Consider the following 20,304-nt stretch of genomic DNA (forward strand, 5'->3'; position numbering starts at 1 on the left):
TAGGTCTTGCCAGTGTAAAAAAATCTCCCCCTTTTCAGGACTCAAGTAATTTCAGAAATATACCTGTAGAAATCATGCATGGGATAGCTGGTATAACTTGATATTTTATATAAACATTGGCCTCTACTAACGGCCTTTTCTATGGCGTCTTGATTGTTCATTATTTTGTTATCTGGAATAAAAGAAAAAACAAGTAAAATTCTAGAGGACAAAGACAAAAATATAGATTATAGGATCATTCTAATAGAGTTGCTTTTTAAGAGCTTTAAAAGAGGCTAACCACTGAAGAAACGAATGTTATTTTCCTTAAGATTTCCAACAAGAACAAGTCAAAACAAAAACTTTTCTTTGAAAACAGTTCTCAAGTTGTTGCTCACTTTGTAGCGACACGGAATTGAATCAAGTTACCAAAGGGCAATGGCTTCTGATTATCTTTTCATAGCATATTTCATGTGCTTATATGCAGAATATAGGCTCCAACATACCTTTCATTGTCACATTAACACCAGATGCTAAAAATAAGCCTCCAAACCGGTTGTTAAAAATCTGATTGCCTTCTAGTGTTGCAGTTGCATGATTTGTAATTTCAATACCTGAAGTAAAATTTAAACAGCAGATGCATCACTTTATGTAGTTTCTTAAAAGAAACCTGAAATATAGCAGTGTAGTAAAAACTAATTCTATAATATAAAATATATTGTGACATCTAGGAAATAAAATGCAGATGTTTTGAATCACTGACAGGTAACATTCACTTTCTACTGTTAATAGTCCAAACGTTTCATAACTAAGAATATGATAGATAGTTCACAGAAGTATATTTAGGTACCAGCTGGATTACATATTGAAAAGGGAGCTAGATGGTTATTTGAAATATTAAAAGTAATTGTCTTCCCTAGCAAAAAATTGAAATATACATGCATGATACTCAGATTTCACTTATCAAGAGCTTTAAAATGTATTTGTGAGGCCAATGGGCTTGAATTTATTGGTATTCCTAATGGTAGTAAACAAAAGCCTACATTCCATTCCAATTAATTTTTAATAATCACTACTAAACAGCAAGAACACAATTATAAGTTCCTTACAGTGAAAGAATCCAGAACTTGGATTAGGTGCTCTCATAAGTGATTGTTAATGGACAGGCATTCATACACTTTTAAAGCACACTTGGTGCACCTTTAGTTATTAAACAAAAGAGAATAGACTAAAAACCAACCACTTTAGTGTATAGAAAACAAGCTACAGGTAACAAAAGAAAATACAAACCTGCAGCAAATCCATCAAATATTCTGTTTTTCCTTAACACTGGATGACTATTAGTACTGATGAGAACACCTGCTTGAGCATTCCTGAAAATATCATTTTCTTCAAGAAGACCTATAATAAAATATTTCCTCAGATTAAGGCTAATGCATATAAAATTTTTACCAGCCTTTTTGGTGGTATTTAAGTTTTACTTTAGTTTCTTCTTAACTGTGCTGTAAAATTCACAGGATTAATTTTTCAGTCGAAAAAAACATTTACTAGTAATTCAGAGGTATTTAAGGTAGGATTTAACCAAAAATTTCAGGTAAATTCTAACGAATGAACTGTAAATTCCATTATCGCAAGGACCATATCTAGTTTACTCACCATTGCAACCCTGGTGCCTGGTACATAGTTAATTCTCTCAGAATACTGAATTAAACTGAATTCCTTTGAAATCATTTTAGAACTTTTGGTACCCTCAATGTTTTAATTTTTAAAAATTTATTGGGGTAACATTGGTTAATAAAATTATATAGGTCAATGTCTTAGTTTAAGCTCTGATTATTTCTGGCAATAATCATTCCTTGGTCAATTCCCTTTTCTCGAGTCTCTTTTCTGCTGGTGTATTTATCCCAGTTTCCTATAACTCCAATCATATCCCTTTCTCTGTTTAAAATTTCAAAATAAAAGTTTTAAATTAACTTGCCATTTTAAGCCTTTAGAAATATTTCCCCAACCTGCTTCTTTGTTTCACTACATTACCTAGCCTCTGAATATTTTTATATTTTTTCCCTAATGCCTTTGGTTTATATTATTTCCTCTTCCTGGAATATCCTGCACTCCTTCTTCCCAATGTCATTTCTTCTGAGAGGTTTTCAGTTTCCATCAACTTTATTAATATCTCTTCTGGCAGTTTAACAATAAGAGAGGGCTGAGGAATCAGACTTCAGGCCTTCGAATACACCATTTAATAGCTAAGAGTGGGCAAATTACTTCTTGTCTGTTCCTTATCTGTAAAGTGTGCATAATATCACCTGCCACATAGGGTTATGATTAAATTAGTTAATAAATGTAAAAGCACATAGTACTAAATAATTATTAGCTAATGTTACTTCTATAAAACCTACTTATGTATAATGAATTGTAGTTAATTGTGTACTAGTGTTTCTCTGTTCCCTAAAGATGCAAACCATTTTTATTTTTATAGATATTTGAGCCATCTGACATTTCACATTATTCATTTCTAAATTCCTCTTCCCCTGGGAAAGACTATTCCAAGTCCCTGCCTCTTAATCTTGCACATGTCCACTAACCTCAAGTGCTACTGTTACAACCTAGCCCAAACTCCATACTGCATACACAAAGCCTCATGATTTGGGCCCTGTCCCCTCACCAGCCTCAACTTCCAGTAAGTACCTACTGCCTTACTAAACCACTTTCGATTTCATTTAGACTTGTTTATAATGTGCCACTCCATTAGACTATAAACTTTCTGGATGTAGTACTGTTTTATTCACCATTATATCTTTAGCATCTATATCACAATGGTTAATACAGAGGTGTTCAATAAGTAATAAATGAAAAAGTGAAACAATTATGCTTTCTACACTTGGAATGGCCTGCTTCCTACCCATCCCATCATTTACCAGTGAATATTCATTTTTCAAGACACAGCTCAAGACTGATTTTACTCCATCAATCTTCTCAACACTATAAATTAAACCACCGTTCTGTATTGCTTCCTCACTGTATCTTGTAAAGACTATCGGAGATATGTTACTTTATTGAATTACTAGATTATAAAATCCTGGAGAGTCTATATCATTAACAGAATCATCATTGCTGGGCTACAGTAGTAAATTTTGATTAAATCTTGGTATGTCACAGTAATAACTATCTTTCTACATAAGATAAGTACAATGTTGGGACTGACATTTCAGGAATGGTGGTAAATTTGCATTTGGCATTCTCCCCCAGTCTCTCTTCGAAAACATGAATTTGCAAAGGGCAGGGACTGTGGAACTTTTGCCTCAATGCAAAAAGTGAGTGACCTTTATGGATAACAAACTGGGCACATCTTGGCTTCATTAATTCCATTTTCCAACAAACACAGTTGTAAACAGGTACAAAGCAATACTTATTTACTACAGACATTTTCATCATATGTTTACAGACATTAATTTCTCACACCTAGTTCTATAACTTGACTCTGAAGTTTATTATATCACTATTCTAAATAAAAAGTCAAAGCTATAAATGAATTCCGCTACCTTCAGAAAGTCTTACTAAATAGCAACTGGCATACTCAAGGTGGCTACAAAGGAAAAGAAAGATTCTGTAAACATTTGTTTCCTTTAACTCTAGGCACTAATCTAAAACCATCTCAAACCTTGATAAGGAAAATGACTGAGATTCACTTATCATAATATGTTAATTGGCAATGTCATTGATCATTAAAGATATAGAAGAAGAATAATGGAAAACTGAGTTTTTTACTAATGCAAAATTAACAACAATACCTCGACCCCCATTAAATATACAGATGCCACCATCTCTTCCATCATGGATTTTATTTCTTCTTAATGTAGGATTACTATCTGTCTTAATCCAGACTCCAGCCATTGCATTGTCAAATATTTCATTGTCTTCTATACAGCCTAGACCTACAAATGCAAAAATTTAGGTTATGTTATTTAGAAAGTATATTTCTAAAGACTATTAGCACTGAGAAAAAGATGAAAGATTAAACATACCAGAATTATAAACTAGAATTCCACCATTCTGTCCTCCCCAGATTTTGTTGCGCCTAATTTTGGGGTTGCTTCCAGTCCTGTGGATAGAATAGAAAATATTGCCACTTCAATTGCTTCTACTCCCATACTCCATGTTAGATGAGCTAACAGTAGAAAATTCCACATTAACCACAGTAAGAATTAACTATACAATGGAGTCCTTCAATATGCTCTGAGAGTCTGTCAATAAAGAAACTGGTTTAATTTTGCTTTATTCTATTTCCCATGGAACACACTTAGCTCTTTATTATGTTATTACTACAGAGTCTCCTAGTATGTACACTAAACTGAGGGGGTGAGATTAAATAGCTATTATTATTATATACTCCTCTCATACGTAAAATGAAGAGTTAAATTATATGATTAGGACTATTATAGTACCAAAAACTGTTAATACAGGAAAGAGGGGTGTGAAAAACAGAAGCTACCATTTACTGAGTGCCTACAACATGACAGGTATAGCTCACAAGCAGAAATAATATAAAAACAGAAGCTACTATTTACTGAGTGTCTACAACATGACAGGTATAGCTCACAAGTATTTTTAGCCTTGTACTCTCTAAGTATGATGGGGTACACTGACTGCTGTCCTCAGTTAGTCCAAGAAAAGTTATTCTTTAAGCTAGAAGTATAATAAAGTGAATATATACACAAAAGGAGGAATAAAGATGAGCATTAAATAACAAGGACATTTCTTCTACACTCCCCACATATTCCCCACTCCATCCCAAATGAAAGCCAAGTGTGAAACATTTACCTTATCTGAACCCCTGAATACATATGATTATAGATATCATTGTCCTCTAGCACTCCATGTCCATTGTCATAAAAATAAACACCAACCTGAAATTAAAATAAATTTTTTTTTTCAGATGACAAAAAAGTTTACAAAACAATTATTTCCCATATAAGAGTCTAAGAAAATCTTACCTGCTTACCACTGTGTATCCTGTTTCTTCTCAGTACTGGAGTGCTGCCAGTTGTCACCCAGACCCCAGCCAGAGTATTACTATAAACTTCATTCTCTTCTATTACACCTTGTCCTTTCTCATGCTAAATAAAAGTTACATTGATTACAACATATATTTTGTATAAGCAAGTAGTTTATAGTGTATTCTCCCCTTTAAAAACAGTTTTAACAAAATCTCAATTTTTGTTTATCTGGATAACATTTTTTTTTGTAGCCTCTACTTGAGTTTAAGTTCCCCAAGCTTTTTATGTTTTTTATGTGGTTTTGTACTTTTAAATATAAGAGTAGTAGCATGCAATTTTCTTTAGCAAAAGAATTTACTTCATTCTAAGATATATAACAAACTGAAGATCTCTCATTTATTAAGTTAACAGCTATTTCAAACTTATCACTGGTGAAATCACTTTGAAATGATAAGGTCTCAAGGTTGCTAAAATTTTATTTTCAGCAGATTTAGGACATGGATATTTCTAGAACTGTAATTAAAAATTAGAGGTACACCTGTCATTACACAAAGACCATTCAGAAATTAGAATCCTTTATTTTCTTACTTGAAGTAGTTGTTAAGTTTCAGATACCATGATGACAGATGACATAAGACCAATATATAGGTTTTAATTATGCTCAATTATGTTTTAACATAAATTCAAATAAAATTGGCTTTTTCAGAAGATAAAAATATTCAGGTCTAGTATTATTAGTATTTTCAGTGACATTATGATTTTACTTTTGGAAAATTTCAGATTCATATAGTAGTTACATTGTCGAAATTCCAGTATAACAGATATAACTCAGACTGTTAGTTATGAATTTAGCCCATCTGCTAATTATAATGAAAGCCTTTAATAAAAAGGTGTATCTTCTATGCCTAAATTAAGGAGAACAAGAGTCTTTATTGTCTAAATATTAAAGAGAGTCATAAATTCAAACTCTAAGAGATTCTATAATTGTATTTGTTAACTTACCACATAAATCCCACCATGCTGGCCATCATGAATTTTGTTATGTCGAACAATTGGACAACTGTTTGTCCTAATCTGAATTCCTGCTAATGCATTTCCTATTTAAAAGTACAAATTACAATGTCAACATGTGGAACACAGTAAAAGTGTACATTACATAATAGTTAAAATTCTTACTAGAATTTTAGTAAAAGCACTGTTTTGTGAAATAAGTCATATTCAGAAAAATATCTATGGCCTGTAAGTATTGTAAGATAAAACCAGGGGAACTAAGAGGATTATAGTCAGTACAAGTATAGTAGATAAGGGTAGACTCCTGGCCAGGCTGTGTCCCAGGAATTCTACCTATTCCCTGCGTGAATTTGACTCCAAGAATTCTACCTACTTCCTGTGTGACTTTGAGTAAGTTATTTAACCTCTCCATACCTTTGTTTCCAGATGAATAATGAGGATATTTAATAGTATTTACTTATAGGGTTTATGTGAATATTATACGGCCTAATTCAGGTTAAGGTGCTCAGAACAGTGCCTGGCACATTGTATACTTTATGTGAGTAATATCAATGTTAGCAAAAGAGAAAGTCTAGGAACGTACCAGTGTCTACCACACAGATATCTAGTAATTGCTGAATTAATACCTCAAAAGTTTTAATGAGGAATAAATATTTTCCCTTTCTGGTTAGTACCAAAGTGTATTAAACTACCACGGAAATAATTTATTAACTGTTAAAGAGTGGAATGAATCTAAGGAAACTGTTGATACTCCTTGAAACACTTATTTATATTTTCATTCCTGGTATCTGGCATAGTTCCAGGTACTCGGTAAATGTTTTAAGTGACTAAATGTCACAGAATAATCTTTATTAAGAAGTTAAAGAAATTGAATCAGTTCTAAACTTTGGATGATTTCAAACTGGTCCATTTTGCTAATGTCAGAAAGCCAAGCCAAGCTCTAAAAAGAATAAAACCACATGCTTACCATAAATGTCATTTCCTTCAATAAGGCCTCGTCCATCACCAAAGATGTAAACTCCCCCTTGATTTCCATTAAATATAGAATTTCCCCTGTAACATAATAAAAAATAAGCATCATTCAGCAAAGCATACTTGTTGTATACAATTAATTATAAGGTCACTCATGATCCTTGGAAAATTATTTAACTTCTATGGGCCTCAGTTTCCTAATCCAGCAAAAAAGGGACTCAGACTAGATGATTTCTAAATTTCCATTTAGTTCTAAGAACTAAAGCTTTGGAAAAGCCATCTAGTATTTGAGACAAAACATCGTTCTTAAAAATGCACCTCGAAACAGCTAACACATTCAAAATAATCTTTTTTGGGGCTGAGCTAGAAGCATTTCCTGAGTATTAATGAGATGGAAATTCCACACTCATAAAGCCAGTGGGAAATAAAATTTAACAAAAAAATAATACATGGTCTCTGATTAAATTATAACAACTTTGTTCGACAGTCTTAACCAATGCCCTGAAGACTGGATCTATTGTTTCCTTGCTGTGTGGCCAGAGGGAGTGGCAGGAATTGTTAAAGAAAAAGTGACTTTTTGTTATTCTTGGTCTCTCTGTTCAAAAAACTTTGAGGTAATTAGTTTCCAGAGTTATTCTATTGGCTGACTCTCAGAAAAAAAAAAAAAGGAGAGCCCAGGTCATCCTAGTTTCCAGAGAAGGTCACGGCCCTTTTTACTCATCCATACGTCAGTTTGATGAATTTAAAATGAAAATTACAGCATTTGGAATTGTTCATAAAATATATTGCACGACTTAGATCACTAAGAAAAAGTAAACAGAACACACAAAAATAAACACAACAGCTATGCTCATTCAGATGCATAGACTTTTACTACAAAGTTATAGTAGTCAGGTGTCTAGGAAAAACACTGAGTTAGAGCTAAGTATCTTGACTTTTCTTATAACATAAAACAAAGTAAAAAAGTAATTTCTATTCATATTAATATATAAATACCTTATTGTTGGGTCACTATTTGAGGTAATCCATACACCTGCAAAGTTGTTTGCATAGATTTTATTCTCTATGAACTGTCCTCTTCCTTTTTCGTGGACATATATTCCTCCGGTTTGCCCATGATGAATTTCACATCGCACCACTGTGGGGTTAGCATAGGCTTTTACTTCAAAGCCTGCTATCCTGTTTCTGTGTATATTGCAACTTTCAAAGTAGCCCTAAAAAAATACGGAAATTAAACTTGTAGGTAAGGCCTACTTTCCAAAAAGAAACATTAAACAACTTTTTAATTTACACCTCAAAATTAAATATCAGAAATGTTTAAAAGAATGAAAACATAGATATACACTAAATTTCAAATGATAAACATGGAAATCTTTAAGTTTTAGTACAATGGAACCACAAATCCTTTAATTAGTCTGAGTATATTCCAAGCCAGGAAAGAAAAATAGGAAAAGATTTATTCAATGTAAATAAATACCATTATCCAGTAAGTACACATATCCTTCAACAAAAGATTTGTAAGTAGTTAAGAAAATGAATCTTTGTAGCTTTAGAAATGTCCCAAGAAACCCAACTTCTAAAAAGTTGACCTAAGGACATAATCAGACTACAGAAAAAGGCATACAAAATAATTTTCATCTGAGGCTAATTAATAATAAGGAACTGGCTAAAAAAAATGTTTTTGAAGGCTTATGTTCATGGGATACATACTATCATGTTAAATGAAAAGAACAGTATATGCTTCAAGATAGTACACGTTAAGTATAACCTCAATTTCATTTAAAGAAAAACAACCTGAAGGATGAAACAAAAATATGAGGGTATGCTCATCTGAGTAGTGGTATTATGATTTTTGTATCCTTTACACTTCTCTGAATTTCTTAGATTTTCTATAATAGGGATGTTTTACTAATTTTACGTGAAGTTACTATACTGCAATACTGATATCCTAAATTCTAAGACTTAATCAAGATTAAATATTAAGAGAAAAAAACATTTATAAGATGGCACTTCTAAAAGCCATTTCATTCCCCTTGTTTATCTCTCTTTAAAAATTAATATGCTCTCCTCTTATAAAATCCCTTTGGTACTAAGTATTTTCTTATGCTACTTCCATGGACTGACCTGTACTACTTCTGTATTTAAATGTCATATCCATTTTTACCTGATCATAAGCTCTTGAAAAGAACTATACTAATTTCTGAAGCATCTATACAAGACTTTACATATAGCACTCATAGATTTGATGAACTTTTTGCCAAATTTAGAATAGTTTAAAACAGGATGTAATTCTGAATACTCTAGTACACTATACAGTTAACTTTTTAAGAAAATGGACATCTGAGCATAACATTCAAAAGTAGTTTTCAGTTCATTTTCAACAAAGCGCAAGTTATCTATAATTTACCTCTTTACATGAACTATAATCCTTTTTTTTTTTTTTTTTAGTTTGGGGATTACATAAAGAATGGCTTCTTTAAGTATAAAAGTTTTCTTTGATTTTATACCAAATAAAAATGTACACTAGGTAAATACACATATTATGGTGAAAAAAAAAAAAAAACAAGCCGAATTTATAAAGAGGCTAAACTGAAAGAACTTAATGTCCTATTGAGATGACTCAACACTTTTCTGATATTTTCATCACTGAGAAGGGACCTCAGTTCGTCTTCGTTTCTCTCTGCCTAGAGTAAAATGACATATCTGACTGGTAAACGTGGGAACGAATAAACTGGGTATGTTCAATTCAGCTTCACCTTTTTCCTCATGAAAGTGAGCTGCCCTTTAGGAAGCATGCTGCCTTCTACTACTCCATGAACACTTCCAATGACTAAGTGGGTAAGCCTATTTAATTTTGAGATTCAGTTAAACAGACTCAATTTGGTTCTCATTCTAAGCTGTATCTTCAAACTTAACATTTAAGAGTAATAAAGATAACATCTCAGCTTCCTCATGCTACCATTAGTTCAGAATGTGGCAGGGAAAGATGTGCTATTTATTGGGCTTCCATAAAGATTCCAACAGGCCACTGTCATGTCCTGGTTATACTAAATATAAAGTAGTACAACACGTATACTTTGCTATATATTGACTAAATAAACATTATTCAAATGCAGGAATGCTTTTTCTCATTTTCTTTTAAATGAGAGTCAACTAGATCAAGTTTATTTAAGCAAAGAGCAGCCCCCTCTCTTTATTTTCCCCTACCCAGAGGCCCATATTTTCAATTCTTTTAGCTGATTCTTTTAATCAACATTCATACCTTTAAGTAAAAACTTGTATTGCTATATTTTGAATTTTGTTTTAGGTATTATCTACTGACTTCCTATTATGGAAGATGAGAATTTAACTTTCCTTTCTATCCCCCATCACATTCATACACTGTATTCTTCCAATGTAGTTTTATCATAATTTTGGTTAATTAGTGTGTTATTCAGAGCTGAGCCATAAAGTATAACTACATATTCAACTTTTTATTTTCCCTGAAGTAATTATCTTGTTCTCTTTTGCTTAGATATCTGATAATCTATCCTAGATTTGTTACCAGTTGTTTAAATCACCTCTTAATATATTTACATTCACATTAGGTTTACCAATTTATCTTCCTATATATAAGTGGTTTTATAATCTGCTCTAATCCAGACTGCTTACCCTGGTCATATGCACAAGGTCACTTACCATATTTAATTTAGATTAAGGGTTAAAAATGTCCCCTAATTTTATTAATAATGGAGTTTGTAATCTATATCTTTGTTTCAAGGTAACTTTTGAGAAAAGAAAGCAGCAAAAAAATATTCTTCATGTCTTAAAACCAGAAACCTCTACAATGCTAAAACTGTGATTTTATTACATTCAGAAATAATGACTGACTTAAGAGTTTTATAATTTTACAAGGAAACACCTCACTAGTATTATGGGTTAAAGGGTTTGGTTAATGGAATTTTGCTTTAAAATACATTTTAATGAAATGCTTTTTAAGGTGCAAAACCAAAAAAGTTCCAACATATATATACAAAACTCTCATAAAGGCATGGACATTTTATCCCATATTATGTGATTTATTCCCCATACCAGAAGATACCAGATTATTAAGAGCTTCTTCTATATTTAAAATGAAAGCCAAACACATTACTACAAGTCTTTGAAAATCACCATTCCATCAAGTTAAAAACTTTAATGCTGATATAAAAATAAAAAGCAAGACTAAGCACTTTTTAAGATTTTTTGAAATGAATTATTAAATATGACATAGTAAAAGGCACTCAAGAGTTTCTCTTAAAATTCTCCAAAAAACAAACAAACAAAAAAAGTAGGGAGAAAAAATATGCTGTCTTAATTGCTATAAAACACTTGTCAAATACTGTGAAATATGGATAAGGAAGAGTAGAGTGCTGAGAACATAAATGTTTTCTTAAACCTTTAGCAAGGTAGTTTTCCCCAAGCAACTGAAGATTCTCATAAGCCTACCGAATCATCTAGTGGCATAAATAGAACATAAGAGAAAGAAACAGGAGTAATATTTTCACAGAAATAACTCAGGCACAAAAAATTTGAAGAAGAAAACACACTACACTAATGCAATTTCTACTGTCTAAAGCTTAAATCTCCTATCTAACAACAACTATCCAAAGTCAAAGGAGAAGAGAGAGGACGAATTTCAACATAGAGAATCTGTCAATATGTTGAATTAAATTCATAAATTTTGAATACGACTGAAAAATTTTGTAGCAATTTGACACTGCTATGACATTGTAATTTTATTCTACAAAAATAACACTCACAATGGAATGAACATTAAACAAAGATAATTAAAGAACTGTGAACATTGACAGAAAACTGTTTTTAAGAAGTGAGGTTGGCAACTGTGATTACGTGAAAGAAGAGAAAAAAGAATCAGCACCTTTTAAGGAGCACAGATTTGAAGAAATCATATAAAACTTAAAGGGAAAAAACAGAATACACAGACTTAGGTCTATTATTTCAAAAGAAAAAAAAATCAGGAACAGAGAAATTGTGATAAAAGGACTAAAGGCAAATAAATATACACCAATAGCTATACAAATGTCAATGTTATAAATCTTTACATAAGAAAATAAGAATATAAATAATGGGGTAGAGATAGGTTGAAACATGTGTTTATTTACTCATTTTACATAGGGGAAGTTCATCCTTTTTCTAAAGTTTAAACATGCAATTAATGTCAAATTCTAGAGTCATATCCTTTGAAATCCTAGAGGTGTCTTTTATACTGGGTACATAGTATTTTTACAAAAATATTAATTTCTTTAAAAAGGCATAGAAAATATTTTATGATTTATTCTTATGAACATAGGAATTTAAATTCTAAGTATGTCACAGGAAAATGAAAGATAATTTCAGAGGAACAATAAAAATAAAAATATTTAGATAGAGGACAACATAGAAACTAATTTAAATGTTTATTCTCATGTTCTTTGAAGTTCTATAGAAAACAGAGTCCAAATTTAAAAAGGTTATCTTTAGTGATGTCATCCTACCAATTATGGGCTGCCAACACAAAGAAGACAAGCCAAAAGAATACAGTTAAGTCCTCATTTAATGTGGTTGATTAGTTCTTAGGAACTGCAACTCTAAGCAAAATGATGTATAAAGAAACCAATTTTACAACAGGCTAATTGCTATAAACAAGAGTTTTAAGTTCCTATAGCATATTTCTGGTTATAAAAACATCACCGAAATTCTAAATAAAGACCCAAAATACTAATATTAGACACTGAAGTAGATCTGAGCTATACATACATTTAAGAAAGACTAGCAAAAACAAGGTAATTAGTTTCTAACCTGCTTATTCAGGGTCTTGGATGGCCAGAGCCTAACCCTATAGCTCAGAATACAAGGAAGCACAAGCCCTGGACAGGATGCTCTTTCACTGCAAGGCACACTCACACGTACCCCACACTCACTCAGACTGGAAGAATTTAGACTCACTAATTAACCTAACATGTGTACCTGGAGAAAATCCACACAGACATGGGAAGAAGGTGCAAACTCTACACAAACAGTAGCGCCAGTCCAGAAAAAATTTTTTCCCACATCAATACTGTACCAAAATGACCTGCTGTACATGGAATGAGAGAATATTCTACCAAAGGATTTTAAAGGATTGTGTCACAATCCTAAAACAGATGCTAGGCCCAAGATATGCTTTATTTCAAGCCTTACCTTATAAATCTCTTACAATTCTCTTCAGTAATTCTTAATGGAAATATCTATTTTTAGCATTTCCTGTAGTTATTTTTAAAAAGTTATAAAATTTATAAACCCAAATCTATAAAAAACAAACTGTATCAGGGATGTGTGATGAGGAATTGATTATTATGATGAACTTTAGTAAGTGACCACCATCATAGGTCTTTTAAAAATGAGGACATTTACTCTGCTTAAAATTATCTTGGTACCTCAAATCATTTGTGAATGATGTCAGAGATATGCACAAATATGATACTTGAATTGTATGTACCTCTGGTGCTAAGTCTAAATGCAATATAGGCAAAGAAAACACTAGTTAAGTATAGTCCCATTACAAAATAAGAGTCCACTTAAGAACTATAACCAATATAGGCTTCTAAGGGAAGACAGCATCTCATGACTCTTAAGTTTTGACATCCTCCATACCTTTGCCCAGACTCTCCAATTCCCACCTTCTTGGAAAAATATAACTACAATTTGCAAAGAAACGTCAATTTCTTTATTCCAGCTGGGGATGGGCAAGTGGTCATCTCCACTCTGCTTTCTTATCTATATGCCAGTGCTACTGCTTGAAATCCAAGCTGATTGTTTTTCTCAGATTATAGTTATCCCAGGAATAATGATGAACTGGATGGTCTGAAACTATTTTGTTCTATTCAGAACTTGATAAAAGGGCACTATGCTAATGGACTAATTCAGTTGAGTTCTGCATTCGGGTTTAGGCACAAACAATAAAAACAAAAATTTCCTTTGCTATCTGTTAATTTGTATATGTGAATCCAGTGTTCCTAAACTGCTTGATTAATACCATATAATAGCAATAAAGTTTCTCCATAACCATTTGCTACCACATCACCAAGTCCTCTTCCACTTCTTACTCCTTATCAAAAAAGGTTCCCAATGCTGTAGTAGGACTTAAAAATTACCTCAATGAAAATTAGACATTAAATGAAAAGAGTACCTGAACAGACATCCAAGAACATTATTTTGAAGTAGTGGCCTAAGAGAACTCAAAAAGTCATGTCTCTAGAAAACTGTGTAAAATGACACAGCAGAATTTAAAACATAACATCATCCATAAAGATATCTAATTAACTGCATAATAGTTTTAGAACTGATATTTTATTATCACTGTCTCTCTTACTAAAGTTCTGCTAGTTAAAAATTTTTAAGAGAAATAAAATGGAAGTAAGCTAATGATGAAACTATTACTTCTCAAAGTGTAGTTTACAAACAACCTGTTACTAAATTCAGTTGTGGTGCTTATTAAAAATGTATATCCTGGGTCTGATCCTTGAAAATTTTGAATAATTTTTTCCGAGTTATTTTTATGCATATTTATATTTGAGAACTACTAGATTAGACCTTACTCCCCCTCAAATATCACATCAATTCTTTAATGACTCCATCTTTCTTACATGCATACATGTTAGATCCATGAATTTACAGAATAAATATTGATTTTATAATACAATGCTGAAATCTTTTAACCTGTACTCTTCAATTCAGATAGTTTAGTGATGAGAAAATGCTGAAACCTATTTGAAATTTAACTGACATGAGGTTAGTTTTTTTTATTAAGTATACATGTTCTTACCATGCCATGATCAAATGTGAACACACCAACGTCACGCCCATGATGAATATGATTCCGTCTAATAATTGGGTTTCCATGATTTTTAACCCAAATCCCAGCTAAAGCGTTATTGGAAATTTCGTTATCCTCATATATCCCCTATAATAATTAATCAGAAATAAACATTAGTAGAGCTTTAAAAAAATATTTAAAAATAAAAAAATAAAAAATAAAAAATACCTGTGCATGATCTGTTATATAAAGTCCAACATTTTCACAGTCGCTGATATTACAGTGCTTGATAGTGGGACATGCTCCTTGACCACTAACACATACTGCAGAGCCAACTGAAAGAAAAATAATTTATTTAAAAGCCTACTGGGCAACAACACAGTGACTTGTTTTATAATAAAGCAAAAAGGAAACACTGACCTGTACATGTACTTCGAATGATACAGTGATCAATAATAGGGCTACAATTTACTGTAATCTCTAAGCAGTGGTGTGCATTATGGTGTTGAGCAGATTTGTCATCAGGGTTAAACTGAAAAGTAGAAATTTTATTTGAAATAAATAACCACTACCTTAATCATTTCGACATATTATATTTTAAATCTTAAAATTTCTTACCCTTATTGTCATGTATCCAACATAAGCATCCTCGGAACCTTCCATAAAAACAAAAGTTGAATCTCTAGTGTTTTCAATTATAACTTTGTCTGCTACTTTTCCAGGTGCTGTGGAAAAGATATTTTAAAGCATATTACCTTTATCAGATGGATTAAATGTAAATTTAAAAATTACTTTTTTAATCAGTAAAAATACTTTGCCATAAACTAGTAATACAGTAGAATACTTTATTGTTTAAGTTGAGTACCTTTTTTTGGAGGAAGAACTTTTAAAAAAACATTAGCACTGACGTTTTTATCGATAACTATGTTTCACTAGCCTTTACTACTGGTAGTCATATTTAATGTAGATATTATATGAGTATCATACTCAAATCCATGTATAATAATACTTCTAGTAAGTTTCAACTACAAATAGTATATAATATCAAATGCAATGGCATCTTAAAAAATGGGTTCTTGAGGAAACAAAACCACCACCAGCAGCAACAGAAAAAGAGGGTCAGGGAGAGTAAAGAAGGGGACAATGAGTAAAAAGAGGAAGAAACCTCTTTATTTAAACTTCTTTCCAAAACTGGTCTTGATTTGAAAAGTAATAAAAATCACTAGGTAAAAGTTTTCTACACTCTCCCCCCTTTTTCTTCATGAAGAAAATGGGGGAGGAAAGTAGAAGTGGCAGTAAATGCAAGTAAAATTCATTAACAAGTAATAATTACTAGCCATCTTAAAGTGATCTATACACTGTATCTTTAAAAAATCAGAGATAGCACAGATCTTCAAATGACTGATCAGTGCTCGAATATTTTGATACATTTATTCTTAGAAACTTGAGCATAAATATAGCTTTTAAATAGTACAAAAATATTTGAAAAGCACGTTTAAAAACAGCAATAAAAACAGTAGCATCTTTATTGTCAAATAAAAGATAAAACATTTTTCTTTCCTAATAACAAAGGCAGTTGGACAAAGTACTGACATCACGAAATATATACATCTGAAAAAGAAATAGAGGGGTGGCCTCATAGTGTAGTGGTTAGCATGTCTGCTTTACACAGAGAAGATCCTGGGTTTGCGCCCCCGGTGGAGCCATGGACCATACACTGGGTGCGCCAGCATCCATAATTTGTGAACTCATGCTTTAGTTTTCATCATATAAAATCTGCATATTTATTTAATTGCTATTCTTTCCTATTATTAAGGTATTATTAAGGTTCATCTAAATTTTAAGTCAATAGCATTTTATACACTGATCATGTAAATCAAATGTTAAAATTCTCATGACAATGCATTTCAAAATACCTGCACCAATCATGGTGATTGGAGATTCAATATATATCCATTCATCAGTATATATTCCAGAATGAACAAAGATAAGTCCATCGAAATGAGCTTCTTGTACCCCACCAAGGGCATCTTCAATTGTATCATAATACTACAATAATGAAATAAAAGTGTCAGTATAGAACTGAAAAATTACCATTTTAAGTCTTATAAAAATACAGATGAAACATACCAACATATTTTCTCTTCCTTTATATCTCGCAGGGTTACTGTAGAAGTGTTCAGCAAATCCTGGCTTTACATGTGCACCTTTATACTATAATGTCAAAAAAATATTCTACATTAATTTAGTACTGTATGAAGACTTTAAATTAAATATCAAAAACGATGATCAATTATTCCAACTAATTTTCTGTTGCACAGTGCAATGTAAAATCCGGAACAGCTCATGACTCATTAATACCCAATAAAAAAGGTCAAGATTTCTCAATCTCACTACTACTGTTTTGGAACAGATAGTTCTTTGTTGTGAGGGCTGTCCTGTGCATTGTAGAATGTTTAGCAGCATTCTTAGCCTCTACCAAATAGATCCTAGTAGCATTCTTTTCTATAGTTGTTATAAGCAAATACATCTCCAAAAACTGCCAAATGTCCCTCTGTGCAGCAAAATCGCCCCAGTTAAGAATCGCTTGTAAAGGACCATGTGAAAATTAAGCTAAATGTGAAGCTTTAAAACAACTATTGAACACTAAAATTTAAATAAAAGTTCAAATAGACCCACAGAAAGTATAACTGCTCTCAGGCTACTGATGTTTACTGGTGGCAGCAAACATGTCAGTAGTGAAAATAATTGTTTTGAATATGTAAATATACACTAGCTTAACACCCTGAGTTTAAATTTTTAAAAAGGAACTTTTATTTACAAATACATAATATAAACCAATATTTTCTATTTATACTTCATACCAACTGCTGGAAACTCTCCTTCCAAGGATTTGGATGTTCATATTCTTCTGGATTAATCTGGTAGAATTTACCAGGTTCAGGATGCATCATAGGGCGGGTATATTCAAATACTTCCATGTATAATCGTTTCCTGAAGTGGGAAAGGAATTAAAAGAGTTCTTCATAAAATGTCCTTTAAACAACTACAAAATATTATTTGATGTTTCAAAAACTTAATAGACTATAAAAAAAAAAGAATCTTAAATACAAAAATATAGTTTTTGGCTAAAATAACTATATAAAAAATAGTCTACTCAAAAGGATAAAAAGTGTCAATTCTTTAAAATTGTTTACTCAGGGGGGAAAAGGAGCTACCCTTACTATAAAAGCCTCATACAGTTTTGAAAAGAATGACTTTCAATAAGATACTTCAAACAACTCTTTTATTATATCTTCAATTCATTTATATCTAATCAAGAACCATCAAATTTTAGAAATGGAGTGATAGTTAACTATTATCACTTCCTGTACAAAGCAAAATGTTTCTTCTGCTCTTTAGTCTCTTTTTCCTTTCTAACACAAATATAATTTTCCTTCCTAAATTTAAGCTACACCTTATTTTTAACATCATAGAAGCTGCTGCAAAATACGGAAAAGTATACAGAAAAGAGATAACCTATATTTTTGAAATATTCATTAAATGTTTACAATATTTCCTTCTAGTCTTTTTATCGTTTCATTTATTACAGTTGTGATTTATACAGAGCACAAAATTTTGTATTCTGCTCGTTCCTTTCTTAAATTTTTAAAATTATTTATTTTTTACAGATTGCATGAACCTTGTCAGCTTACAATCCTTTATTAATTTTTTTATTTTTAAAATTTTTATGCCTACAGCACCTGGTCTTCCTAAGTGGTCTCCCATCCAAGTATAAACCATGACCAACCCTGCTTAGCTTTCGAGATCAGAGGGGATTGGGCTTGTTCAGGGTGACAGGGCCATAGACTCCCTTTTTATTTTTATTTCATTTTTTTATAACAAAGCATTTCCCCATGTTATTAAGAACTCTATAGAAATCACTGTTCATGACTATACCCCAACCCTCTAAGTAGACATTACATTGTTCACTTAGTCCATTTCCTTATTGCTAGATATTATTTCTAATCCAGCCCCTCCCCTCCATGATTAACTCTGCTATTATAAAAAGTTTGTACATAACGCAAAAAAAAATTTCAGTCATGAAATTGCCTGGTCAAAGGTCACGCATACTTTTAAATCCATGAATACGATTATCAAAGTATTTTCCAAAAGCAATGTATAAAACCTACATTCTCACTAAACAATCATTTTTAATTAATTAGCTGTTTTAAATTAGACCTAGTTCTGGTTTTAAAAACCAATTAAAAAATTTTTTAAAAAGCAATTAAATGAAAACACTTCACACAATTGCTCAGTTGCTATTAAATGATAAATAGCAGAGAAAGTACTTCACTTATTGTTTTATAAATACTACCTAGACTGACAACTCGCATGTGTGATAAACAGGTAACTTAGAATTTATAAGCAATCTAATTTTGCTCTGATTAACTGTAACCAACTCACACCTCGACTTTTCTACCATATTTAGCATTTTGGGCAGCAAGTAATATATCTCAAGATAATAAGAAATAAATTTTCCCTTACCACAAAATTGGATCATTAGCAAGTTCACTGAAACGTTTACACACACAAGCTGCTCTACAAAGATCCTGTTCCAGCAAGTAAGAGAAGATTTTTAGAACCACTTCATCTGGCAGTTTCTCCTGAAGATACTGTTCAGCAGGTGCTGCTATAAAGAGGTTAACAAATGAAATATAAAGTTTATTTATTGTGTTAGCCATGACTTCCTCATTATTTAAAGGACATAATTTTCTTTTTATCTAACGAATAACTTTTATTTTGTAATAATCATTTTATAAGCCTTTTGCTTTTATAGATGACACATTTATCTTCTTTTATCTTACGTATTCTTTCTTTTAGCTATTATGTACCATTTCAGAAACTGGTGAAAATAAATATATAAAAAGTATTTTTATATAACAATTAAAGCCAAAGTGGGAGATGAAAGAGTTGCCATCTTTATTCTATAATAATCACTTTCTCAATCCCAAATGTAACACTAAACTACATTTAATTTAATAGTTTGGTATCACACAAAATTTTTTAAAAATATGACCCTATCTCTTAGTTTTCCCACAGGAAATACCTGACAGATCTTGTGATTTTCCAGATACTCTTGCACGTTTTGCACGATGACCAAAGTTTTCTGTAGTTGAAGTTGAGGCACCCTTCAAAAACAAAATGAAAACTAAGCAATCACTACTTCTAAAAAATGATTACATTCTCTTTTTTGTTTCCTAACAATTCTTTAATTACAAAAAGAAAAATAGTTATGCTTAATTTACCTCCATACTGCTTTTTGTAGGACACGCTGTTCTTTTCGGCAAAAGAGTTTTTCTACGAAGTTGGTATGGACTATTCTGTGCACCAGGACCTGATTCTTCTGCAACCATATCTGCAGGTACATCATCATCTGTTATAAATAAAAAGCAATATGAAAAATGGCAAACATTAAGAAAAACCTCTATGGATACAATAAACTTAAAAAGAAAAAACTTCATAAAGTTTCTTTTGAGGAGGAATATA

At 31.7% G+C, this 20,304-nt stretch overlaps 1 protein-coding gene and 1 pseudogene across 3 annotated transcripts in view; both read right to left on the reverse strand.

Annotated features, from left to right (window-relative positions):
* Positions 1–20,304, reverse strand: part of FBXO11 (F-box protein 11) — a 74,256-nt gene that overhangs the window by 2,027 nt on the left and 51,925 nt on the right. For 2 of the 3 annotated variants that reach the window (XM_016142178.2, XM_016142179.2), the window contains exons 2-21: positions 20,064–20,191; positions 19,865–19,946; positions 19,303–19,447; positions 17,640–17,769; positions 16,906–16,989; positions 16,692–16,824; positions 15,394–15,500; positions 15,196–15,307; positions 15,004–15,110; positions 14,785–14,922; positions 7,956–8,173; positions 6,955–7,040; positions 5,979–6,073; positions 4,974–5,096; positions 4,801–4,886; positions 4,005–4,081; positions 3,771–3,914; positions 1,270–1,380; positions 486–593; positions 64–172 (exon numbers count right to left, since the gene is read on the reverse strand). In XM_016142178.2, coding sequence (XP_015997664.1) covers positions 64–172; positions 486–593; positions 1,270–1,380; positions 3,771–3,914; positions 4,005–4,081; positions 4,801–4,886; positions 4,974–5,096; positions 5,979–6,073; positions 6,955–7,040; positions 7,956–8,173; positions 14,785–14,922; positions 15,004–15,110; positions 15,196–15,307; positions 15,394–15,500; positions 16,692–16,824; positions 16,906–16,989; positions 17,640–17,769; positions 19,303–19,447; positions 19,865–19,946; positions 20,064–20,191 — 2,323 coding nt within the window. The remainder of the gene's footprint in view (positions 1–63; positions 173–485; positions 594–1,269; positions 1,381–3,770; positions 3,915–4,004; positions 4,082–4,800; positions 4,887–4,973; positions 5,097–5,978; positions 6,074–6,954; positions 7,041–7,955; positions 8,174–14,784; positions 14,923–15,003; positions 15,111–15,195; positions 15,308–15,393; positions 15,501–16,691; positions 16,825–16,905; positions 16,990–17,639; positions 17,770–19,302; positions 19,448–19,864; positions 19,947–20,063; positions 20,192–20,304) is intronic. The other variant, XM_036225144.1, reaches the window with a different exon arrangement.
* Positions 18,507–18,625, reverse strand: LOC118605740 (annotated as a pseudogene).

Source organism: Rousettus aegyptiacus, unplaced genomic scaffold (assembly GCF_014176215.1).
Source record: "Rousettus aegyptiacus isolate mRouAeg1 unplaced genomic scaffold, mRouAeg1.p scaffold_m13_p_7, whole genome shotgun sequence".
In the NCBI taxonomy this organism is placed as follows: domain Eukaryota; kingdom Metazoa; phylum Chordata; class Mammalia; order Chiroptera; family Pteropodidae; genus Rousettus; species Rousettus aegyptiacus.